At 41.8% G+C, this 26536-nt stretch overlaps 1 protein-coding gene across 1 annotated transcript in view; it reads right to left on the bottom strand.

Annotated features, from left to right (window-relative positions):
* Nucleotides 1-214: 214 nt before the first annotated feature.
* LOXL1 (lysyl oxidase like 1) overlaps nucleotides 215-26536 on the bottom strand; it is a 48328-nt gene continuing 22006 nt past the window's right edge. The window contains 6 exon segments of the mRNA XM_043985789.1: nucleotides 215-498; nucleotides 4722-4837; nucleotides 7335-7430; nucleotides 8433-8592; nucleotides 9651-9788; nucleotides 18416-18524. Of these exon segments, the coding sequence (XP_043841724.1) occupies nucleotides 492-498; nucleotides 4722-4837; nucleotides 7335-7430; nucleotides 8433-8592; nucleotides 9651-9788; nucleotides 18416-18524 (626 nt within the window). The 3' untranslated portion in view covers nucleotides 215-491.

Genomic DNA, 26536 nt, shown 5'->3' with positions numbered 1-26536 from the left:
CAATCACTTATTCTCTCTTAGACTCAGTTTCCTTCTTTGTAAGGAAGGGTTCTTTCTTTTGACTAAATCCTGTGAGTAACAGTGATTTAAGCCCCAGAAGCTTGCTGTAGAAGTCTAGCTTTTGGGATATTTGCCCAGAGTCCTGTCCTAGCCAGATCACATGGAGATCAACCGAGTAGAAAATCTTGTTTTATTCAATTTAAATCATCAGTAATCTTCACTCAGCATTGTGGCCAAAATAATAAAAACATTTTTTTTAAAAACCAACAACCAACACAACAGTTTTTTTGGGGGGAAGTTAAGTATAAAAATAAGACCTAGAGTCACTTAAGTCATCCAGTTTGTTCCATGATGCCAGGTTCCCCTTCCTTCCTGTTCAGGGTCCACAGGGCCTGTGGGGATTTGGCTGGGCTCATGGGGCCCAGAGAGAGACAGACCATGTTTGGAGGAGGGTGGCTTGGGTGGAGTGATATCAGTGAATCCTGAGCAGGTCAAGATCTAAGAGAAGAAAGGTAAACATATCAATCAACAGTCATGGGATAGATTTCCACCACTTCCCTCATTTTGTTTGGCTTCCTCCAGCCCCCAGCTGCAAAACAGCCCTCCCTCAAGGGTGAGGAAATGTTCTTCTCCCCTTCCCATCCCTCTTCCCAGTTCCAGAGCCAGGAATGTCTGGATGCATTCACTCAATATTGTACATAATTCTACCTTGGAATTTAGGCTTCAAAAAAAAAGGTTCAGTAGATTTCCACCATGGATAACATAAACTTCTTAGTCTGGCATTCAAACACCTCCCCAAGAAGTCCTCAGCTTATTGTTCCCCTACACACCATACTTCCCCCCTCCTGAATCTTGACCATGCTTCCTTCCTTCCAGAATAGTTGTTCACAGAATTTTCTTGGCTATTAGAAAGCTCTCTCCTCCTCCCCTCACAGTCTGTAGCTCAAGCCCTACTTCCTTCAAGAATTCTCCCCTGTCCACCCTGCTCTTCATATCAGTGTGACCTTAGTGGGGAATAACAACAACAACAACAATAATAATAATAATAATAATAATAAACATTTATATAGAGCTTTAAGTTTTGAAAAGTGCTTTACAAATATCTCATTTAATTCTCACAACCACATAGGTAGGTGCTATTATTATTCCCATAATTACAGAGGGGGAGGGGCAGCTAGGTGGTACAGTAGATAGAGCACCAGCCCTGGAGTCAGGAGGACCTGAGTTCAAATTCAGCTTCAGACACTTGCCAGCTGTGTGACCCTGGGCAATTCAACTAACCCAAATGCCTACAAAAAAAAAAATACAGGGGAGGAAACTGAGGCAGGTAGATACTGAGTGCTTTGCTCAGGGTCACACAGCTAATAAATGCCAGAGGCAGTATTTGAACTCAGGTCTTTCTGACTCCAGATCCTGTACTATACCACCTAACTGCCTAATATTTGGGGCTTAGAGACAAAGCAAAGATTTAGCTAAAGAGGGAAGCTCCTGTTTTCATTAAGGTCCTCTTGCCATGCCGCACTTTGGCATGGAGCTAACCCTGGTTTCTTGAAGGCTCTGCCAGTGTAGGACAAGTTCTCATGGTTCCTATGATTAGTTCATAGATTTAGCACTGAAAGGGACTCAATAAGTCCATTAGTTTTGCTGATGAGGAAACAGGAATAGAGAAGTTAAGTGAGTTGCCCAAGCTAGTGAATGTCTGAAGTGGAATTTGAACCCAGGCCCCTCTGACTCCAAGTCCAGTACTCTGCCTCTGACCCCATGATTTGGAGACTACCAGTGTGGTGATGGACCGTGAGTCTATCATCCAAGGACCAATGGTTGGTGTAGAAAGATTCATCATAACCATGCTAGCCACCAAGGGTGATGGGATTTTTTTTTTGGGAGGGGGAGAAGGTCCAGTGCTGTGACAACTCATGGAGGCTGTTCTGGGTGGGGATGGGGCTACTCCTTCTGTATGAAGTCATGGAGAGGCTTGTGATATTCTTTGGTTTAAATTCTACCGAAAAATCCTTCAAAATGTCAAATCATTGAAAGGAGATGTTGAGAACCATTCTTTTCTCACTATTGATATGACTTCATGGTATCATGAGCAGAACACTGGAATATGGTGTCTGAAGAACTGGGTCCTGGTCCTAGATTAACTACTAACTCAATACGTACCTTTGGCCAAATGACTTAGTCTCTGCTGGACCCACAGGTTGATCCTGGGGCCATGGCACATCCCTAACTTTCCATCATTCCCAGTTGTCTGAGGATCTCTTGGTGACATAAAAGACACAGAAGGGCAGAGGGAAGTGGTGGTTGTGGTGATGGGGCCACCCCCTCACTTGTCAAGTGGACATCATGATATTTGCTCTGCTTACTTTTTTTTAAGCTCAGAGGATGCCTCAACACCAGCTCAGAGAATAACTCCAGACCAGCTCAGACAAGTTCCCTGGACCAGCTTGAGACTCACAGGAGGAGATCAGAGAGACTCTTAGAACAAGCTCTCTATCCATTAGAGGTTTCATTGAAAGATTCCCACAAAACCAACCAAACAACATTCATCTCCACCCTGGATCATTTTTCATTCCCATAACTAAGACTGTCTGGAAATTCTTTTTTATGCCTTTTTTCTTTAAAGTCCATTTTTTAAAAGTGTCTCTTTTTCTTTTTCAAAAAATGTTGTCAAAACCAACAGGCGTCTCATGGCCTTTCTGGGAAAACTTCGTTCCTAGATTCCTGTTTGTCCTGGCTCCTCTAGAGTGTGGTTGGAGTCACAGAGAAATATTAATAGACTTGTTTCATTGAACTATGCACTTTCCAAACACTTATGTAAAATATTTGGAAGAGAGTATGATGCAGATTTCCACAAAGTGATGGAGTCTACAAGGAGGAAACCTGTCCCAAAGGCCCCAAGAAGAACAGAATGGGCTACTCTGTCCCCACAATTCTTCCACTCTTTTGTTGAGTGGCCTTTATAGAGTTCAGTGCATCTTATGTAGAAAAGACAAGTTCCTTTTTCTTCTTTCGGCAGAAGAAGGCAGGATCAATGCAGGCCTCACTAAACTACATCTCAGTTGTGCTGATGCCTTTTTCCCCCGAACTATCCCTAACTTGCTTGGTTGGTTCATGGTCTGATTGGGCAAAGTGAGACTATGATTGAAAATCTGGGAAAATTCCTACTTTACTTCCCCCAATCTAGGTAAGCTATATTTAAATGAGGAAGGGTATGTTTAACACGATTCAGGCCGACTTAAACTCCAATTTAATGCCAACTTTTGGAGGACTTTATCTGAATATAAGTATAAGGGGGCAGAGTTTCTGGGCTGGTCTATGACCAGTTATCTTGGTGGTTAAGAAACAGTGCAAGGAAGGCCAACATAATAGTGATTTAGAACCCTGGATAGGTCAGTTGTCTGTGCTTGGTCTCTGTTAAGAGATTGACTCCTTAGACACAGTCTAAACCCCTACCCCTAATACATCACTGACCCCCTAACTCTAATAGCCATGCACTGATCTTGGCTACAGACCAGAGAACAATGCCCAATTTTGACCACAAAACCCCTAACTTGCCACAGAATGCTCCCTAACCCTAGTCACCAAATGGGTCCCTTAAACTTTTGGTGACCAACCAGCTGTTTGAGGTGGCCGCAGACTGACCAGTTACAGGAAGATCTCTAATCCTGGCCATAGGCAACCCCTACCTCACTCACAGACTAGCTCTCTAATTACAGCCAAAGACCAACTCCCAAGTCTCTAACCCCAGCCAAATGCTGACCTCCAACCCTGACTATATTGTTTAGCTGTCTCCAAAATGTATGTAGGTGGTCATAAGGGGAACCCAAGTGTGGGGATTGTGAATGGCTGAGTTGAGTGCTTCTTCAATGCAAGAAAGAGTGCTCAGGATCCCCATTCTATAAGTGCTGAGCTTGGAATATCTTTGTATATCTTAAATAAATGAGAATAATAGAGTAATAGAAGAGGCAGAATATGTGATGGGAAGTGTACTCCCCCATTAGCCTTGGAGTTCGTTGTCTATACTGACCCACTGCTTACTAACTTTGCATTCTTGGATAAGTTCCTTCATCCCTGTGAGCTTATAAAGGACCACAGTGTTATCTAAAGCAGCTAGATTATGCCATATGTGTGCTCAAGGCAAATGACTTCCACAATCACATCCAAGTGTGTATTCAATTCATTCTGATTTCCCTTACTAGTTGGGCACCCCTTAGGAAAAGTCAGGGTTGGGTCCCAAGTGGATTTCTACAGAGCCAAAGTGCATGGTTCTGTAGCACTATCACACTGACTGTGTTTTGGCTCATTCATCTTTTTTTTTTTCCGGGGCAATGGGGGTTAAGTTACTTGCCCAGGGTCACACAGCTAGTAAGTGTTAAGTGTCTGAGGCTGGATTTGAACTCAGGTACTCCCGAATCCAGGGCCAGCGCTTTAACCACTGCGCCATCTAGCTGCCCCCCATTCATCTTCATAACCTATTTCTGTAGGGCTGGTCAGATGAGCCTGGAAGCTCATTTGGTTTGTTTTCAAAACCCTCAAATCAGAAATATCTCTTCTCTTCCCCTCACCCCCCTCACCTCCATGCTTTCCACTCCTTTATTTGGCTCACTAGTCTACCATCCTCAAGCTCCTCCATCCTTCCCCAGCCTAAAGTATAGATGAAGGTAGGATGAGGGAAAGGAAGGAAAGGGTCCCTTCTGAGGACTTGTGGGGCTTCTTACTGCGCAATTTTGCAGTTTGTGGTGGCAACATAGCGTCCGGTGTAGTGGATGTTGCATCTCACAACATTGTTGGTGAAGTCAGACTCCAACACGATGTACTTTGGATTCACCTGCACCTAAAAAGGGAGATGGAAGGAGAGAGGAACTTAGTCAGAAGCAATGATTTTACCTGGAACAGTCACAAAATTACTCCTTTCCCTCCCTTTCTTAGAAAAATCTGAGCCCTTTCCCAAGACAAAAGGGGTTAACTAATAACCCATCTAGTCCCCTTCCACATCTATGATTCTAAAAAAGGCAATTCCTGACAAATAAAACATGTCACTACCCCAATATGAATGTAAAATAGACATAATTCATTAATAGACAATTAGTTCAAAGCACTGCCACCGTTCACCTGTGACAGAGATATTGTTATACAGCCAATCAGAAAGAGGGAGAGAGAGAGAGAGAAGATGAGAGGAGAGTCGAGAGGAGACGAAGAGAGAGAGAGAGAGAGATGGCAGGCAATCTAAATTATAAGATATTTGTGGGATATTTAAAAATGAAAGTGATTCTAGAACTTTCAGGTTCTAATTTATAAGTTTTTTTACGGGCAAAAATCCCTAGCTTAATTCATCTTGCATCCCTGTGGTGTACGGGCCATAGAAAACTGTTTTTTTCTAAATACCCCTTAATGTTAGTGCCTTCCTCTGTTGTTACCTTCAATTTATCCTGTATAGATGTTGTTTGTATGGAGTTATTATATGTTGTCTCCCTATTAGACTGTGGACTTCTTGAGAGAGACAGCTCACATCTGTCTTTCTGCCTTTATTTGAATTCCTAGTGCTTAGCCTAGTGCCTGGCACATAGTAGAACTTTATAAATGCTTGTTGAAAGACTGACAAAATGTGCTGGATGAATGAATTTTTAAAAAGACCACATTACAAAAGACACCATTTACAAAATGTGGCCAAGCAGAGATTCCCCTGAGTCTGCTTTCAGGAATAGCTAAGGATAGGTTGTCATTAGTACATTAGTGGTTTGTATGTAAACAGGGCAGTGTGGGATGATGGAAAGAGTGCTAGATTAAGTCGGGAGAAGAAGCTGGTTAAATCCTGCCTCAACCTTGTACCTGGCTGGGGGACCACAGGCAAGTCACTTCATACTTATGAGCTTCACATTTCTCCAGTTTAAAATCATGCTCTTGTTGTAAGGCTCAAATAAGACAAGGTAGGCCAGGTACTTTGTCAACTTTAAAGTACTATTTACACCTCTGTTATTATCATTAAGAAGAATGGTTTGTGGGGCAGCTAGATGGCACAGTGGATAGAGCACCGGCCCTGGAGTCAGGAGTACCTGAGTTCAAATCCGGCCTCAGACACTTAACACTTACTAGCTGTGTGACCCTGGACAAGTCACTTAACCCCAATCGCCTCACTAAAAAAAGAAAGAAAGAAAGTAAGAAAGAAAGAAAGAAAGAAAGAAAGAAAGAAAGAAAGAAAGAAAGAAAGAAAGAAAGAAAGAAAGAAAGAAAGAAAGGAAGAAAGAAAGAAAGAAAGAAAGAAGAATGGCTTGTTATAGTAACAATAGCTTGAATTTATAAAGCACATTCCCTCCATTACTTCATCTGATCTTTATACCAATCCTGTGAGTAAGATTAGTATTATGTCCATTTTATAGATGAGGAAAATAAGCTCACAGGGATGAAGGAACTTATCCAAGAATGCAAAGTTAGTAAGCAGTGGGTCAGTATAGACAACGAACTCCAAGGCTAATGGGGGAGTACACTTCCCATCACATATTCTGCCTCTTCTATTACTCTATTATTCTCATTTATTTAAACATATTCCTTGTAATTTCATTTGCATGGGTCATTAGCTCAATAAACCCAATATTTATGAATAGCGACAAAGTTTCAAAGAGGAATGACTGCAAATTCCATGAATAGGATTTGAATGGATCTGAATACAGGGAGCTGACTTCCTTCATATTATACAGAAAACTCAGTCTGGGCTCTGAGCTGTGTAGTGTAAGGTCTTGTTCTCTAAGAAGGTGCTCAGAATACCAGGGAACCATCTTTTTCTGCTCCCACTGAGAAAGAAGGGGCTTAGTTAGCTCAGAAGGATGCTTTGACACAAAGTCTAAGGACCTGGGATGTGCTGTCACAAACTGTCTTTTACCTCCTCTCTGAAGCGGACAGAGATGTCTGGGGATGGTTCAAAAGCTACCTTGCCTGAGAAAGGGGCATGATCAGAGACCTCCTTCATCCCTTTCTGGCCCTCAGATCCCCTACTGTATTTTTAATGTTGATAACACTGCCCAACCTGGGATGTCCTTGACAAAGGCTTTCTTGTGATCTTTTGGGGAACCTGTGTGCATGATGATAAAGAATCCCTTTGGAAAGTACAAAATTCTGTCTTCCCACCCCCCCCCCACTCCAACAAAATGCTTTAGTTAGTTAGAACCAAGCATTTGAAGATGAAATGTTGAAAAACCTGGACTAAGGAACTACCTCTCTTTACTTTATGCCCAGATGTGTGAAGATGCAGAGGCAAGACTCTTGTAACTGAGGAAAATATTCCTTGTTTTCATCCCCTAGGGTTGGCACCTCCTTTGGTTGCCATGGAAACCTACCTTGAGGATGTAGTTGCCAGGCTGCACATCAGTGATGTCAATCCACTGGCAGTCGATGTCAGCATTGTATGTATCATAGCACCCTGGACTCAGACCCTGAGAAGAGAAGAGAGGAAGGAGAACAGAATTGAAAACTCGGCCCCTCCTTAAGGCTACTCGCCTCCCACATTGCTCTTTTCCCAAACCCATTTTCTATTGGTCCCCAGGACTGGCTGACTGCTCTTCAGGCCTAGTAGTTGGTGGAAGATTGAGTCATTCTGTTTTATTTCAAATCTTCCTTCCTGATACTTTGTGCCTACTCCATGAAATACAGAAGTGGAGTACCATGGAATATAGCAGAGTTGGAGGGACTTAGAGATAATCTAGTTCTACTCCCTTCATTTTAAAGAGAAAGAAACCAAAACCTAGAGTGGTTGAGTAATTTGCCTAAGTTACTGGCAGAACTGGGACTACAACTTGGGATTTATGATTCTTCTTTCAATGGGCTTTCAGATTTCAAGTCAACTCTCAGAGGGCTGGGAGAGAAGGTGTGGTGAGGGGGGGATGACACAAATGAGGTGGACAGAGGTGGATATTTGAGAGGCCCCTACAGGAATCTGAAAAATCAGTAAAGAAAAAGTCAGGTCCTTATACTCAACATTATTTCCCCAGATAAAAGGTCAGTAACAGTGAAAAGAATAGGATTTTTTGAACTTTCATCATTAGTTATTCCAGGCAATTGTTTAGGATTTTAACCTCTTCCCATATTAATCTTACTAGTCTCATGGACCTCATTAAAATCCTAATCTCAGACCAGTCCTTTTTTGTCATTCTCATTACCCCTAATGGTCCTACATTAGTCAATCTGTCAGTTAATTCTACATTGCCAAATATACAGTGGGTGCTCAATAAAGACACTGATGCATTGAGTGGGTGTTCTTGATTTTTGGTTGTTGCTGTGTTGTGATCACACAGTAGCTAGCACATATCAGAGGTAGACCCAAGCTCATAGTCTATCCACTAAATATGTCTCCCCAGAAAGGACCACACACCTTCCTTTGGCTTTTCCATTAGGCTCCTCTACATTTCTGTTGCCTTCCCACTCTTCCCCTTACTGACCTGTGTGTTGGAAGTGCAGGCATAGCGTTTCAGGTTGCCAAAATCACATGTGGTATCCTCTAAACAGAAGCTGGCTTTTGTGACCCTCGGCCACCCTTTCTGCCTGTCGTAGCACTCCAGCAGGTAACTAGTGGCTGAACTATCCATGCTATGGTAATGCCTGCAAGGAACAGAGATGCTCAGCTGTGGTTTGCTTAGCAGTGTCTTCTCCTGAAGGTCACAGTGCCTGACCAAGGTGCCTGAACAGAGGTCAAGTATTGTGGGGGAATGCCCAGCATCTGTTCATTCTCTTACCTGCCTTTCCCAGGATGATGGGCTGATGGCACAGAGGTTATCTGCCTCCTTCGGGTGAGTCTGGGAATGAGTCTTTCCCATTAGGTCTTTTCATATACTTTTCAGCCAACCTAGTGACCTCCTTACTTCTCCCCATGCCCTCAACCTCCCTGGGACCCACATCTGAGTCTGCCCCACCCTGTCCTAAGGTCGTTCCTCTTCTTTTAATAGGGGATACCCTATAAATGTATACATATTTTCCCCATTCATTTGATTCACAGTTTAAATTTTCACAGAGGTCTGAATGCCTTCTCTTTTCAAAAAATCTATCACTTTGTTGGTGTGGAAATACCTTCCCCATGGGATGTCAAACCCCTCCTCACCTTAACAGCTGAATTTCAAGCATTGGTTATGGCCAAAAACATCATCACCTGGTGGTCAACCTTCAGATGGTGAGCCTTCTCTACACTTAGCCAGACTGGTGCTCAGACAACAGTCATGTGATCTTGACCCACACTGAAAGCCTTTCTAACTTGGTAGAACCCTGTCAGAATTTTTACTCCATACCTTCAAGCCAGGATAAAACATTGGAAGTCAACTTACCCAAAAGATATGAATTCTAAGGAGAAATTTCAGGTCCCCTGGAAGAAATATTTTGGCAGTGGGAAAGACCTTCGTCGGTACTCTTTATATCTTGCGACAAAGGCAGTCACTGTATATTATAGTTGCAGTAGCCATACCAGTGACCCCTTATAAATTACAGATGTCCCTTTTCTGAATCCAAATCACAAACAGGTACATAGGATGATAAATGAAGGAAAAGACCCCTCCAACAGGAAGGATGTTGGACATCCATCTGCCAGGATGTCTAGAGGTCACTGCCCTTATGCCATAAGCTTTCCTTTCCCCAATTCCTTCCTGCTGCTTCTAGTACCCAGAACTTACTGGTGACAACTGTGCCATTCCCAGGTGTGGCGGGGCCGGTTGGGCAGAAAATCAGCTGTACCCTGGTTCTTCACCCGTTGGGGAAATCTCAGCAAGACACGCACATCATAGTCAGTAGCCTCTGGGCTATAGGCAGTGCTGGAGGGGAAAGAGCAGGGAAGAATATCAGAGGAATTATTACTGTCACTACTGTCACCTTGACCAAGCTAAGGTGTGGACAAAGAGTCACCAGTATTGATGGGAAAATTAGGGGACTGGCTGTTGGAAGAAATAGTCCCATCCTCAGCTTAAATATTCATTGAATGCCTGTGCACATGACACTAAGATATGGGCTGAGGAGACGGATGATATAAATCATAGTCCTTACCTTTATGGAGCTTATAATTCAATGAATGATAAAAAGCATACATAGATAAACATAAAACAAGGCAGAATATGATAGCCGCAAAGGAGAGTGATATCCAAAGCTCAGTGAGAAGCTAAAGGAGAAAGACCATGGGATCACAAATCTACAGCCCAAGGGGATGTAAGAAGCCAGCTAATCCAATACTCTGGGAGGTTGACTTGCCTAAGGTCACATGGCTAGTGAGCTAGAGGGATTGAAATTAAACCCAAGTCCTCTGAAGACAGAGAGAGTGCTCTTTCCACTATACTATGTTCCTCCCATAGGAGGTGTTGCAGGGATCAGGGAACACTTCATGGAGGAAATCACTCTTGAGTCATTCCTTAAAGAAAGGCAGAAATTTTAATGGCAGGGAATCCATTCCAGGCATAGAGGCTGACATTAACAAAGGTCCATAGATTGAAAAGAGAATCACAAGAATACTAAGCACAACAGAGACATAAACACAGCAAACATTCCAGAGTCAGCAGCCCTGAGGATACAAGTCAGAAGTATCCATACCTTTCTTTTTGGGGGGGGGCCAGGGCAATGAGGGTTAAGTGACTTGCCCAGGATCACACAGCTAATAGTGTCTGAGGTTCAGATTTGAACTTAGGTCCTCCTGAATCCAGGACTGGTGCTTTATCCACTGCACCACCTAGCTGCCCCCTCCATACATGCTGTATGAAGCATGGTTCCCAGTTCCCCATCATCATGACTAATCTTCATGAGAACTGCTTCAGTTGGACAGAGCCTTTGTAAAATGTGGTGCACCTGACTGGAAATGATTATCCAAATGTAGTCTTAACTTGGGACAGCTTGGTAGGGCTTTGAATTCCCTTGGTCTGGACCCTATCCTTTTATTAATGCACCCTAAAATGGAATGAGTTCTTTCAGCTACCACGTATACAGTTGATGTAGCTTTGCAGCCTATTAAAAGGGTTTGGTTCTTTTTGTGTTGTCTAGTCATGTTCTCCAGTTCTGTCCTTGTGTAGTTGCCTTTCTGAAATGAGGCCTAGGATTTCAAATCATCCTTATTATATTTCATTTTATTATATCAGTCCATATTTTTTTTTTTAGCCTTTGGGATCACATCACTTCAACTAAACAACTTTTCTCCTCCCCCTAGGCACTTTCCCCCTATCAGGTAGCAATAATCTTTGTTAATCTAATTATCTATTAACCATCACTATTTAGCTCCAATAGTGTAATTAATACATCCTTAGCCTGCAAGAGTCCATTCTATACACAAGAATGCCATGAGAGAATCTGTCAAAAACATTCAGAACGAGGCATCATGTCTATGGCTTTCCACTGATCTGAAAATCTAGCAAACCCTATCTAATTTATAAGCAACATCAGCCATCATGAGTTGCTCTTCATAGTGTTTGAAAGGAAATATTTAATTTTACTAAGGAACTAACAATCGTTATAAATATGATACAGATTTCCACCAATATAATTGGGAAAAGAAGTGGTGAAAATCGAGTCATGATGTCAGTGCCAAAATAATTTTGAGCTTCCTTACTCTTCATTTAAAAATAATTTTATTATGCATTTGATTTAATTTAAATATTGGGGACGCTGGTGGCACAGTGGATAAAGCACTGGCCCTGGATTCAGGAGGACCTGAGTTCAAATTCGGTCTAGACATGACACCTACTAACTGTGTGACCCTATGCAAGTCACTTAACCCTCATTGCCCCCCCCCAATTAAATATCAACAAAACCTTGTGAACATTAGCATGTACGTTCTTGAGGGGAAGTTCTGATCTTGTTTTTGTCTCATACTCCTGGTGCCAGACAAGCCAGTCTGGCTTAGTGAATAGGGAGGTGGCCACAGCATCAGGAAAACCAAGTTCTGAAATTGGACACATAGTGGCTATATGAACCTAGACATGTCACTGAACTTCTCAATGCTCTACTCTCATAAGATTATATGCTGCAGAGAAGTTCCTGACCTCTATTAGTAGAAGGAGTTTTCCTCATTGGAAGTTTCTTATAGCAATAAATAAGAGATTCAATGCTATTTCAATTGTCCTAATACAGTGCCTGACACATAACAAGTACTTATAAATGTTTGTAATATTGAACTCAATATACCTATGTAACTATTTACATAAACACACTAACTTCATATTTCCTATAAGTTCATAAAGCTTATTGATGATTTCAGGCCCCCCCCCCACCACATCCACTTTTGTTCTCTGGCCATTCATCTCAGTAGATTTGTGTACACATCTAATTCCTATTTGTGTATGCTTTTATATAGTTGTAGAACAGTTCTGATTCCTTCGATTTGTATTACCTCGAAAACCTTTCTAAATTCCTTTATATTCTTCAGATTTTTGATACATGTAATGTAATATTTCTTTACAGCTGATATAGCATATCTTCCTTAGCCATTCATTGACCACTGAAATTTAGTTTGCTCAGGTCAAGTCAGCAAGCATTTATTTTTATTTTATTTTATTTTATTTTTTTTAGTGAGACAATTGGGGTTAAGTGACTTGCCCAGGGTCACACAACTAGTAAGTGTTAAGTGTCTGAGGCCAGATTTGAACGCAGGTACTCCTGACTTCAGGGCCGGTGCTCTATCCACTGTACCACCTAGCTTCCCCTCAGCAAGCATTTATTAAGCCAGACTCTGTATCAAGCAGTGAGAATTCAAAGAAAGGCAAAAACAAAGTCCCTGCCCTCAGGGAGCTAATAGCAGAGACAGCATGCAAGTAACTATATAGAAACAAGGTACAGTAAGGATGAATTAGGTATAGTCAACAGAGGGAAGGCTTTAAGATTAAGTAGAAGTGAGAACAGCTGAGGCTTTTATAAATTAAAGAAATTACAATTAAATACATAGGTATACATGAACAGATAGATCTTTATGATGGCACAGAGTACAGTCGCAAAAATGGAATTCTGGTTAAAGGATATAATTGCTTTGATGATTCATGTCATATACATCAATTCATGTCAGTTCATGACATTCATGTCATATAAATCCCTCTAAAAAGATTCTGTCAATCTGCAATTTCAATTAGTAATGTATGAATTTACCTTTTACTCCACAACCACATCAGCAAGTTGTAATTTATTCCACCCCTCCCTCCAATTCTATAGGTATGAAGTGGTACTTCAAAGTTGTTTCAGTTGGCATTTTCTCTGATAATTATGGAGGTTGAACCTTTTTAAAATGATCACTTACAATATATTTGGCTTCTTTTGTCAATAATCTGTTCAAACCCTTTGCCGCTCTATCAAATGGTGAATAGATATGGCTAATGAATACTTGAATCAGTTTCAAATAAATTTTATATGTAAAAATTGGTATCACATTTATTGAAAATATTTGGTCTGGAATTGGAAATTGAGGGGTTGCCCATCAATTGGGGAATGGCTAAACAAGTTGTGGTATATAAATGTAATGGAATACTATTGTGCTGTAAGAAATGATGAGCAGGAGGAGTTCAGAGAAACCTGGAACGACTTGCATGAACTGATGATGAGTGAGATGAGCAGAACCAGGAGAACATTGTACGCAATATCATCAACATTATGTGTTGATCAACTGTGATAGATTTGATTCTTCTCAGCAATACAATGGTACAAAATAGTTCCAAAGGACTCATGATGGAAAATACTCTCCAAATACAGAAAAAAAGAACTGTGGAATATGGACGCAGATTGAACCATACTATTTCTTTTGTTTTTGGTGCTGTTGTATTTCCTTTTTGCTCTTATTCTTCTTTCACAGCAAGACTAATGCAGAAATATGTTTAATGTGACTGTACATATATAACCTATATCAGATTACTTGCTGTCTTGGGGAGGAGGAAGGAAGGGGAGGGAGGGAGAAAAATTTGAAACTAGAAGTCTTATAAAAACAAATGTTGAAAACTATCTCTACATGTAACTGGAAAATAATAAAACACTTTTATAATTAAAAAAGAAAATATCTGGCCTAATCACTCATTTTTCTTTTGATCATACTATTTTTCATACAGACTCTGAATTCATCCCCTTAGTTCCCCAAACTTTTTCTATTTGTTTAACATTTAAAAAATCTTATCTGCTCTCCCTCTATAACTAAAATAATCATTCCCTTTTCTTCCACCTGTTTAAAATTTGTTTTCTTATGCTTCATTCTATGACCCAGATGAAATCTGTTATGAGATATTGTGTGAGGTAAGGATCTCAATATTTTTATTACCAGCCAGTTTTCCCAATATTTATTAAATACTCAATCCTTTTCTTAGCTTTTTTGTATATAGGTTCATCAAACATCAATCATTTCAATATTTTAATTTTAGTTCTAGTTTTTCTCTTCTGTTCCACCTGTCAGTATTTTTCCCAATACTAGAGAGTTTTGATAAAAATTGTTCTATAATATGTTTTTCCCTTTCTCAAGTTAACCCTTGATGTTCTGGCTTGTTAGTTTTCCCAAATAAACACCATAAGATCACAGCATTTAGAGTTAGAAGGGTCTATAGAGATTATCTATAGTCTAATTCCCTCGGGAAACTAAGGAACAGAAAGAACTTGCCTACCATCATAAAAGCAGTAAGCACCAGAACTGGAATTTAAATCAAGATTCTCAAACTCTAAATTCATTTCACTTTGCACTATAACACATCACTCTAAAAGTTCCACAGAGAAACACATTGGTGTTTTGTTGGTATTACATATAATCTACAAACTAATTTGAGGTTGTCTTTTTATTATATTGATCACACCCATCTGTGAACACTGAATTTCACTCCTATTATTCAGCTCTACTTTTATTTGCCAATAAATTTAAAAATTATTTTTATTAAGGTAATGTGTGTCTAGTTAATTTTATTTCCAGACATATACATGTAAATGTAGATGTACTCATTATTACTGTCAATTAAGTTTTTGCTTAAAATAATATATTCATATTCTTGAATGTTGATGTCATTGTTCAGTTGTGTCTCACTCTTCATATTGGGAGTTTTCTTGGCAAAGATACTAGAGCGATTTGCCATTTCCTTCTCTAGTCCATTTAATAGATGAAGAATTGAGGCAAAAAGGGTTAAGTGACTTGCCCAGGGTCACAAAGCTAATAAGTGTCTGAGACCAGATTTGAACTCAGGAAGATAATTCTTTCTGTTCCCAGCCAGTGTTCTTTGCCATCTTGCAGCTCCCATTCTTAAATTATAGTTTATGATGATACAGACATTTTTATGGACTCATATTATACACTGCAAACTTTATTTATTGTCTTAAATTTTGTTGTTGCGATTAGTGCTGGATTTTTTCTGTAAAGCATTCATGTTATCTGAAAATAATGATTTTTTTATCTCATTTTCTATGTTAATCTCTAATTTATAATTATAATTTTTAGTGTTTCTGATATTGTTAAATAGAAATGGCTACAATGGGCACCCTTGTTTAATGCCTGTTTTAGTAAAAAACATTTCTGATGTTTCTTCATTGCATATAATGCTACCTCTGAACTTAGATAAATATTTCTTCTTATGCTGAGGGACGATAATTTTATTCCCTTTATAAAAAGATATTTTTTCTTTTTAATAATCATGAACAGATATGTATTTCACTGAAGGAATGTTATGAATCTATTTTTATGATTTACAAATATTTTTCTTTTTAATAGCTTCTGATTTTCCTAATATTGAGCTGTTCTTACATTGCTGGCATAAATTTTACTTGGCTAGAATGAGGAAATTTTTTTAATATGGTGGTATTTTCTATTTGCTAATAATTTTATATGGAATTTTCACATCCATATTCATTAATGAGCCTGGCCTATGCTTTTCCTTTTAAGTTTTGGCTTCATTAGGTTTAGACTCAAGACTATATTTGCCTTATAAAATGAACTGGGTAGCAGTCCATCTTTCTCTAAATTTAGCAACATTCTATTACATAGAATTATTTGTTCTTTGGAGGTTTGGAAAAAGTCCCCTGTAAATACTTCTTGACTTTGTAAATTTTTCCTAGCTAATTCACTGATGATTTCTATGATTTCTTCCTTTGAAATTCACTCATTTATTTATTTGTTCATTCATACATTCATTTGTTTGTTCATTTATTCATTCAGTCTTTAATTTATTTATTCACTTATTCATTTGTTTCTTTATCTATCTATTTGTTGCTTATTTATTTATTTCCTGTTGTATTGGTTTTAACCGTTAATATTTTTGCAAAGTTACTCATTTCACTTAAGATCTCTAATTTGTGTACAAAATTCTCTAGTTATATTGTTAATTTCCCTTGCATTTCTTATGAGCTCTTTTTTTATTTTTAACTTGATGGATGGTGTTTTCTCTTTCCTTTTGCTGGAATTGTTTCCTAAAAGGTCAACATTGTTGTTGTTTTTTAAAGTTCTTAATTCCATTGATTAAAGTTATTTCCCCCCAGCCTATTCATTATTGCTCTTACATCATTAAAAAAATTTCCTTTGGAATATTACTGCATTCTCTTTATAATGTCTTAAGTGAAGACAATTAATCTTTATTTTTATTTTTTATTAATTAAAGCCAAATTTTTTTTTCTAAGAATCACTCTGGTTGCATACCATAGATTCGGATAAGGGATATCAGTGTTATCATTATCTTTGAAATATGATGTCCCTTTCTTATAGCATCTTTTTTTAACTTAATTATATTAAAAGATTATTTTTATTGTCTTCATGTAGCTTGAAAACTTTTTTTAATGCGATAGTTACTTTTTTCCAGTTTTACTACATTATGGTCTGATACAATAAAAATAGAAATAAAGAGTATGGAAATAGAGTATATGCCTTTTAACATTTATCCTTGGTTTCTTTAAGTCTATTTATGTGGTGACACGGTTCCCAGAACTTTCATCATTTTGGTCCCCTTCCTCTGGACTCCCTCTAATTTATCAACATCCCACTTAGAACACAGTGCCCAGAACTAATATGATACTCTAGGGTGACCAGCACAGTAACAGAGAGCTTAGACAGAACAGGAGCAGCCTCTCCAAAGAGGGAGATGTGAATCAAGGAAGTAGATGCAGTTGGGAAGAATAGTTGGATCTGATCAAAATCACAGGAAAGAAAAATGTGCTGATATTGACTGATTTTGAAAGCATTGAGGGGTCAATTTTTGAGATACCCAAAAAAGGATAAGCTATCAAAAAGTTTGGATAAAAAATGTGTTGAAGAGCATTATTTAAAAAAAGGTGGTCAAGAGGATAGTAGTAATTACTAACTAATAAGCCTAATTTCTCATCTCTATAGTAGGAGACACAGTGGTTAGAGTGCCAGATGTGGAGTCAAGGAAGATTTATCTTGGTGGTTTCAAATAAGACCTGGATACTTACTAACTCTGTGACCTGAGAAATCAATTAATCCTGTTTGCCTCAGTTTCCTCATCTGTAAAATGAGCTAGAGAAGGAAATGGCAAACCACTCCAGTATCTCTGCCAAGAATACCCCAAATAGAGTCATAAAGAGTCAGATACAACTGAATACCAACAATAATGTGCCCTGATATACCCCCATGCAGCAGGGATGAAACATAAAGATCCAGCAAAGGGGATTGAGAAGGGGTGGACAGAGAGGTAGGAGCAGAATTAGGAGACATTAATGACTCAAGAGCTTGGGGAGGAGTGTTTAGGATAAAAGGTTGGCCAACAGGTCATTGGTTTTGGCAATTAAGAGGTTATGGGTAACCTTGGAGAAGGCAGTTTCAGTTTTAGTGATGAGGGCAGAAGCCAGATAGCATAGGATTGAAAAGTGAGTGTTGAGAAAGAGGAGGCAATGAGTCCAAACAGGGTTTTTATAATGACTTTGGTCAAAACATAAGACTGTTTACCCACAGTGAATGACTCAACTGAACACAACTTAAAATATGGCTAAGATGTTTCTCCCTTCTCCCACTGATAAGAGTAGAATTGAACCCCTTTCACTACCAACTCCCTCCACTCCTTGGGGCCTGCCAGAACCAATGTCAGCAAAACCATCCCAGACACAATCATATCTTTAAGGAGCCTGTAGGCCATGGAAATTTTCTGAGTTCTTGCCTCTTTCTTTAGAAGAGACAGATATGACACGGATAACTGACAGTGCCTTGGAAAGTCTAGTGGAGGAATGATGACTCTGAAAACAATGGTTCTCCAGCCCCTCCCCTTGTAGGGGAGATTTTCTGTGATTCTGTAGTAATTCAGATCTGATTGTGGAAAACACCAATTTTGGGACAGGGAGTGAGCACTTTGAAAGCAAAATTTCCACACTTTTCAGGGAGAGAGCAATCAGGGATGAGAGTTTCACACATTAGATAAATTGGGTCCAAGACTACACAGTAAATCAATGGCGGAGTTGGAGTTAGAAATGAGTGCCCATCACTCAGTCTTGCCATGCTGTGGCATGTGCTCCTTACCTGGCCAGACACTTCTCCTCTGCGGCACAACGCAGGGAATAGAGATGGGCCCTCTGGACATAGGTAGAGGCTTGTACATAGTTGGGATCAGGTACCAAGTCAGGGAGACCTGGAAGAGAGAGACAAAGAACCAAAGTCAGCAAGGTGCTGGGTTAACAACATCCTGCAGTACCCAAGAAGCCTCTTGTCACTGTCATCCCCAGGCAGACTCAGAGCACTTTGAAGTGGTTTAGCTCAGTTCTTTTCATTTTATTTAGCATACCCATTTTAAATGCCTGTTGTGGGCCAAACTGATCCTGCCTCTGATGTTCATTAGCTGTGTGACTTCTGGTGGCCCAGGCAATTCTCCAGCATGGTTTTTTGTTTCTTTGTTTGTTTGGGGTTTTTTTGCAGGGCAATGAGGGTTGTGTTTTGCCCAGGTCACACAGCTAGTAAGTGTTCAGGTGTATGAGGCTGGATTTGAACTAAGGTCCTCCTGACTTCAGGGCCGTGCTCTGTCCACTGTGCCACCTAGCTGCCCTTCGTACCTTTTTTAAAGGTCTTTGTGGACCACTTCCTTTCTGCATTCTCTGCCATTCAATGACTCTGGCCCTCCGTGGTTCCTTGCACCAAACACAAAATATTCCTCTTCCAGACTCTGGGCATTTTTATTGGCTCGACTCCATGCCTGGAATGAATGGCCTCCCTCCTTGACTCTAACTCCTGGTTTCCCATCAAATCCCAGCTTAAATCCCACACTCGGGAGAAGCATTTTCTGAACCCCCTTAATCGAAAATTTTCTCTCTATTGATTAGATTGTAGGCAGTTTGCATTTTGTCTGCCTCATTAGACTGTGGAATCCCTGAGGGCAGGGACTTCTTTTGCCTTTTTTTTCTTTTCCTTTCCTTTTTTTCTTTTCTTTTCCTTTTCCTTTTTCTTTTTTGTATCCTAGCACTTAGCACACCTTTGTTGTTCAGTTGTCTCTGACTTCCATTTATGGTTTTCTTGGCAAAGACACAGGAGTGGTTTGCCATTTCCTTCAGCTTATTTTACAGATGAGGAAACTGAAGCAAAAAGGGTTAAGTGACCCGCCCAGGGTCACATAGCTAATAAGCATCTGAGGCTAGATTTTAACTCAGGTCTTCCTGATTCTAAGCCCAACACTCTATGAACTGTACCACCTAGCTGCCTGGCACATAGTAGGTACTTATTACTGATTGACTTTGGACAAAACTTACCCTCTTTACTCCTAACTTGCCTCACCTGTATAATGAATACATTGGATTACATTTCCTGAATGGTCCCTTCCAGCTTTAGATCTATAATGTCATTGTGGGGGTGGACACTAGTGCTTGCCTTCAAGAAGCTTACAGTCTATGGTGTGTCACAACATGTACACAGAAAACAACAATTTAACTTCTATTATGATATGAAGGTCAGAAAGAGCCAAACCCTATGTCTAAGATTTCTCAGTTCCTCTCCTTCCAGGAAGAACATTTTCCTTTGATGGAGCAGGGACTGCAAGGCTAGACCTTGAGGTCCTGAGGAATAGTAGCAGATCTCTCCTTGGCTTCTGCCTCTGCCCTTGGTCCTGCCTTCCCATGGTCCTTACTCAGGGAGGGATCATTGCCCATTGAGAGTCTGTGAGGCAGGGTTATCCCCATTTAATAGATGAGGACATTGAGGCACGCAGAGGTTAATCGACTTACTCAAAGAGTGTCTGAGGCCGCATTTGAACTCATAGCTTCCTGACTCCAGGCTCAAGGCTCTTTCCCATTTGCCACCTAGTTGCCAATCTGTGATCCTGTAATCCTGTAATCCTATGTCATAGCCTCCCTGGGCTTCTGTTCTCCTCCAAGTTCCAGATATGAGGTTCAGTCATTTCAGTTGGGAGGGAGGGGAAGGAGTAGAGGAAAAGGAGCATGGGAGAGTCCGCCAGGGTTTGGGTTCCCGGGGATTCTGGGGCTAAGGACAGGGGAGGTCTCCATGTGCCCCCAGAGAGTCACCCCTGGGCAGGAAGCGAACTCAGCGGCAGAACCAGGATATTCCCAGGAGGGGGTGAACAGGGGAGGGAGCAGTGGAAAATCTTTTGTCCCCGGGCTGCTGACCCGGCAGGATTCTTAGGTCAGGCACTGGCCTGACCCTTATGGAGTTTGCTTTGGCGAGGACAGTGTTTCCTTCATCCTAGCTTGGAACAGAAAGGCCTCTTTTTTGTGTGTGGCTCCGGCCAAGCCCTGCATTGATCCTGCTCCCTCCTTTTGCCCTCTCTGGCCTCTCTCTGTCCCTGATCAGTTCTGCCTCTCTCCCCACTGGCCAGCTGATGCCCGTCACTCCTTCTCCTTTCTTACCTGTGCTTATTCAACCTTCAAGGCCCATCTCCTCATTTCATCAACTGCACCAGCCCTCACAAAGTCCCTTCCCCTCTAGCTGCTGCAGTCCCTTACTCTCTATCCTCATCTCAACCTTGTCCTATACTGAACCCTTTCCTGTGTGTGCCCTTTCCCCAGCCAGACTGAGAGCTCTTCCAGCCTCAGTTTCCTCAGCTTTAAAATGGGGAAAAAATCATATCCTCCTCCTAGGATTGTTGTGAGGATCAGATGAAATATGATATGGAAAGTGCTTTGCAAGCCTTAAAATGCAATGTAAAGACCAGTTTTTAGGAGGTACAGTGGGGAAAAAACACACCACTTACTGCATTTGGAGTCAGGCAGCCCTGAGTTCAAATCCAGCCTCAGACACTTAGTAGCTGTGTGACCCTGGACAAGTCACTTCAACCCTGTTTGCCTCAGTTTCCTCTATAAAATGATCTGGAGGAGGAAATGGCAAACCCCTCTAGTATCTCTGCCAAGGATACCCCAAATGGGGTCATGAAGAATCAGACACAACTGAAAATGACTGGACAACAAAAAAACCTCTGACCCAGAGTCAGGTTTCTTACTGTACTACTACTCAGAGAGGCAATGGAATATAGGGAAAGTACATTGGATTGAGGGTCAGGAAACACAAATATTATTTCTGGTGCTGCTATCAATTTGCTGTGTGACCTCAGGCCAGTCATGCTCCCTCTCTGGGCCTCAGTGTCCCCCAGCTGTAAAGTAAGGGGGTTAGGGCTAGCTAGGCTCTGACATTCCGTAAATCTGTAAGGGAGCAGACCTTCATGAGTCATGATTTCTTCCTCCTTGCCAGCCCTCCCCTCTGGCTCCCAGGGAACCCTCCTATCAGCAGCTTGGTTCAGGTTGATAGGGAAAGTAAGTAAAACTTTGGTTTTCAGACCCTTGCTAGAGAATGTCATCTCCCCCCAACCCAGTTGCCTCCCGTAGCACCTTCACTGCCCCTCCTCTCCCCCTGGGCCCAGACCTACTCAATAGCTCACTCAGGGGCCTCTCCCAAGGCAGCCAAAACGACTTCACCCTCTAGGAATGAAGGGAAAGACTGCAGAGGGAGGATGAGGTTAATCCTGGTGGGGGGCAGTAAGGGAGGAGGGCTACAGGGAGCCTTGGCGAACAGCATCCACATTACCCAAGGCCTCTGGAACGATTGCCTCATTTCCTAAGGGGCCCCAGACTCCAGTGGCCTTCTTGGCAGGAGGGAAGCAGCATTTCCAAGCAGGGACCTGGGACCGATCATTTCCCTCCTTGGGGCCTCCACTCACAGATCATCAGTGACCTTCTGGGGGCCTGCTGAATTCTCTCCTCCCGAAGGGCCCAGGCAGAGCTTAGGCCTCACATGGCCCCATCCATGGGCCAGTGGGATCCTGAATTACCCTCGTTCTCTGAGAACCCTTCCCCCAAGCAAGCCGGTCTGCCTTTTCCCTATCCAGGGCTTGGACCTTTCCAAGGATCAACTGGGAACAGACATTCTCAGGCCTGTTCTGTTTCATGGACCCCCTTGGCAGTCCGAAAGAGGCCTGTGGACCCCCTCGAAGAAGCATGGTTTTAATTTCATAAAATGAAATGTACAAAATTGCTAAAAGAAGTCGATTAAGTCGAAATACAGCAACTTGTAAAATCACATGGATCTATATCCCCACATGTGTGTTCCAGCACAGGTATTATACATGTGTTCATGTATAGGAACATGTGTGTATATGCATTACCTATGTGTACTCCTATACCCATGTGTATGGACACGTGCATGTTCTACATAATGCACATACACATATGGGAACAGATCTAGGTACATGAATATATGTTCACACATGCAGATATATATGCAATGCAAGTAGATACCTGTGTTTATGTGTGTGAACACATATGTTCATATCTAAAATATATACACAAAAGGGAATGGATCTATGTATATAATTCATGTATAGGAAAATATGTGTATCCATACACACATATGTGTGTATGTAAATGAACACATACATATATACACACATACACACACTCCTAGATAGGAATATGTTCACATATGTAAATGGGGATATGAGATAATTGCTCTTATCTCCCTGGGGTTGTTGTGAAGGTAAAATGAGAAGATATTTGCAGCCACCATCTCAGACACAATTCCCTTGTCGGTCCCCTGGCTTCAGGCTAAGCCTCAGCCAGACACTAATCCCCAAACCTGACTCCAGTCTTCCCCACAGACAGACTAAGCTCCCACGGGCTCTTCCACTATGGGTAAGTCCCCCAACTTCTCTGGGACTCAGTTTCCTCATCTGTAGAATGAGAATAACGATGGCTAAAGTCACTACCTTAACAATGTTGTGTGGAGAGGTGGGAGGAGTGGGGCAGACCTGTGCTTTCATCCATGTTTGGGCTCCCAGTATAGAAAATCACTCCATCCAGGCAGCCTGGCCATTCCTCAGTAATTCCTTTTCTTAGAGAGGAACCTGAGGGCAGTCACTAAGCTAGTATGCACCAGAGTTAGGGTCTGAAACCAGGTTGTCCTGACTTTGTAGGTCGGTCTTCTGTCTTTCTTGCTTTGCTGCCTTGTGAGGGTTAAATGAGGTAATGTATAAGAGTACCTTAGAAACCTGAAATTGCTGTATCTACATTAGCTAGGAGGAGGAAGAGGGGGACAAGGAAGAGGAGGGGGAGGAGGAAGAGGAAGAAGACGAGGAGGAGGAGGAGGGGTGGGGTGCTGCTGGCGTTAGTAAAAGTCGAAGTAGCATGTGTTGCCTATTGGATAGAGCTAAGTTCAGAGATAGGAAGACCTGAATCCAAGTTTTGCCCCAGGCAACTCTCTCAGACTAAATATGAGAGCAGAGGTTGCTTTGTCTTGATAGTGCGGGTTTCCTTCACTGAAGCTCTCTACAATGACAATATCATATATCCAATTGCCCCAAAGTTACTATGATACTTATTAGTAGTGGCGGTGGTAATTAGCAACAGCATCCTCCTTAATCCCCTTGTTCATTCTACAAATGCCGTCATAACAAAGGTCTCTGGGTAAGAGAGCATGGATGACTCTGCATAGCCCCAGCTGGAGATACTCTTCAGAGTGCAGACCATACCAGCAGATGCCCAGGTGTGGTGCTTGCCAGTGTAAGATGGCCAATGGATAGTATAGCAATATGCCCCTCCCTCCATTTACTAAAAGCCTCATTTGGATGATATGTGAGAAGTGTTGGTGAGTCTTTTTCCTATTATCTTTGTTTTTTGGTTTGTTTATTTTTTTGGTTTGTTTTTGTTTTTGTTTTTTTGGTGAGGCGATTGGGGTTAAGTGACTTGCCCAGGGTCACACAGCTAGTAAGTGTTAAGTGTCTGAGGCCAGATTTGAACTCAGGTCCTCCTGAATCCAGGGCTGGTGCTCTATCCACTGCGCCATCTAGCTGCCCCTTATTTTTCGTATTATCTTGCAGACCCTCAAAGGCAAGACCCAGAGCACTTAGACCCCAGGTCATAAAACCTGGGAGTTGGAAGATGCTTTAGAGAACATCTAGCCAGACTCTGCTGCCCTATTCTACAAGTGAGGCCTGCAAAGAGGAAGTGACCTGTCAAAATAGCAAAGTAAATGAGTGGCAGAGCAGGGGCTGGGCCACCCTGAATGTGTTTCTATCTGCTTCCCTCTTTTTCCCACCACACCTAGGACAGGACAGTGTGTCCACTGAATCCTCCATGATAATTAGTAAGAATAATAGCAATAATAAAGATAACTAATAATAAAATTATGGAGTGCTTTAAGGTGACATCCTACCACCTCCCTTGTGGGGTAGATTAAGGACTTGGCTGTCCTTAGCCTACCAATCAAACAACACAGCACGAGGTGCTGGAGATACAAGGATAAAGGATGGAATGACCCCTGTTCACAATGAGCTTACATTCCAATCAGGGTGACAAATAAGCATAAAACATAAAGAGCATATATATGGTCAATATATACAAAGATATGGGAAATGGTTAAACACAGGGTCCTGTGTTTCCCATCTGCAGAGCAGCCTCAGTTTCCTGGCTGGAAGAGAGGGTCTCTGGGAGCAAAGGTTTAAGAGCTGCTCTCCCCTGCCCCAGCCCTGCTCCCCCTGGGGATGGGCTCAGTTTTCCTTATCCCTGGGTCGGGGCACGTGTGTGTGTGTGTGTGTGTGTGTGTGTGTGTGTGTGAGAGAGAGAGAGAGAGAGAGAGAGAGAGAGAGAGTCAGTATGTGTGTCTAGCAAGAACAATGCTTTCTCTTTTCTCTTGGACTGTTTTCCCAGGAGGAATTTCTGCTTGTCAGCGGTATGACTCTCATTTCCTGCAGCCCCACTTGGTCATCTGTGGTGATGTAATACTCAGGGGCCCGAAGGCCCATCGAGGAGCCCATAGGGTGGAACTGTGTGTCTGCAGGGTGTGGTGGGGGAGTCTTTTATAAAAAGAGAGAACTTTCCCAAGGCAGGCAACCTTAGAACCCTGCAGAAGGCACAACAGCCAGACTCCTCAGAGGACCTGGGCTCAAACTGGGCTTGACCATCTCTGTGCCTCAGTTTCCTCACCTGTAAAATGAGATAGTTGGATGGGATGATACTGAGCTCTGGGTCTATGGGCCTTGATCCTGGCTTAGGACAAAATCGTGAAGACGACTGGGTTTGTCTCAGAATGCCTGCCTTCTCCCCGTTTTCAGCAATTCTTCTCCAGTGAGGCTTCCAGGTTCCTCCTGCTGTCTTCACTAGCTCCATCAGGGAGGAAGGTGTCTGACAAACTCTTTCACATTTGGGTGGGAGGGACTGAGTGAGTACCCTCCCCCCGGAGGGTATTCTTAGAGGATCCTGAATCAGGCAGTGCTTGAAAACTCTAAAGGGAGCAAATGGGGAGGGGGAAGATCTGTAGGCAGGGGACTTTGCTGGTAGATGACAGATGGAGGAAACCAAGGCATTGCCCCTTGCTTATCCAGGCAAAGGGTTGCCATTCTTCAATCTAAAATTTAGTTCTGGGAAGGCTGCATGAAGGAGTGATGAAAGCCTTGGACTGGAAGAATGAAAGCCTGGGGTCTAGTCTGGACTGTGCTCCTAATTTGCTGAGTGACATTGCATGCCACCCTCTGAACCAATTGTCTTCAAACAGAAATAAAAACCATTGGCACAGATTATCTCCAAGGTTCCTTCCAACTTTATCATTCCATCAACTCTCTGGTTTGTTGTCTCTCCCATTAGAGTAAGCTCCTTGAGGGTAGGAACTGCTGTTGTTTTGTTGTATCCCCAGCACTTAGCCTAGTGCTTGGCACATTTGGTGTGTTATTCAGTCGTTTCAGTCATATCTGAGTCTTCGTGACCCCATTTTGGGGTTTTCTTGGCAAAGATTCTGGAGTATTTTGCCATTTCCTTCACCAACTCTTCTTACAGATAAGGAAACTGAGGTAAACAAGGTTAAATGATTTTCGCAGGGTCATACAGCTAGTAAGTGTCTGAGGGCAGATTTGAATTCAGGAGGATGAGGCTTCCTGACTCCAGGCCTGGCATTCTATCCATTGCACCACCTGCTACTTAACAAATGTTTGTTGACTTCATTTCCAGGATCTTGTCTTTCTAAAAAGGCAACATTTTTTTTTCAGAGAAGTGATGTAAGATAGTTTTCAACAGGGATACAAAGTTGCCAGGAACCTGGGACAGAGGTTGTATAGGGATTCCAACTCTGCTAGCTGGGTGGGTAATGAAAACAGCTGATACAGCCTGGAATACACAACTTGTTGCATCTCAGCTTATTTCCAGGATCCCTGGTGATCAGGGC

This window comes from Dromiciops gliroides, chromosome 2, assembly GCF_019393635.1.
Source record: "Dromiciops gliroides isolate mDroGli1 chromosome 2, mDroGli1.pri, whole genome shotgun sequence".
NCBI classification, from domain to species: domain Eukaryota; kingdom Metazoa; phylum Chordata; class Mammalia; order Microbiotheria; family Microbiotheriidae; genus Dromiciops; species Dromiciops gliroides.
Note: the sequence above shows the minus strand (reverse complement) of the source record. Positions and strands in the feature narration are given on the sequence as shown.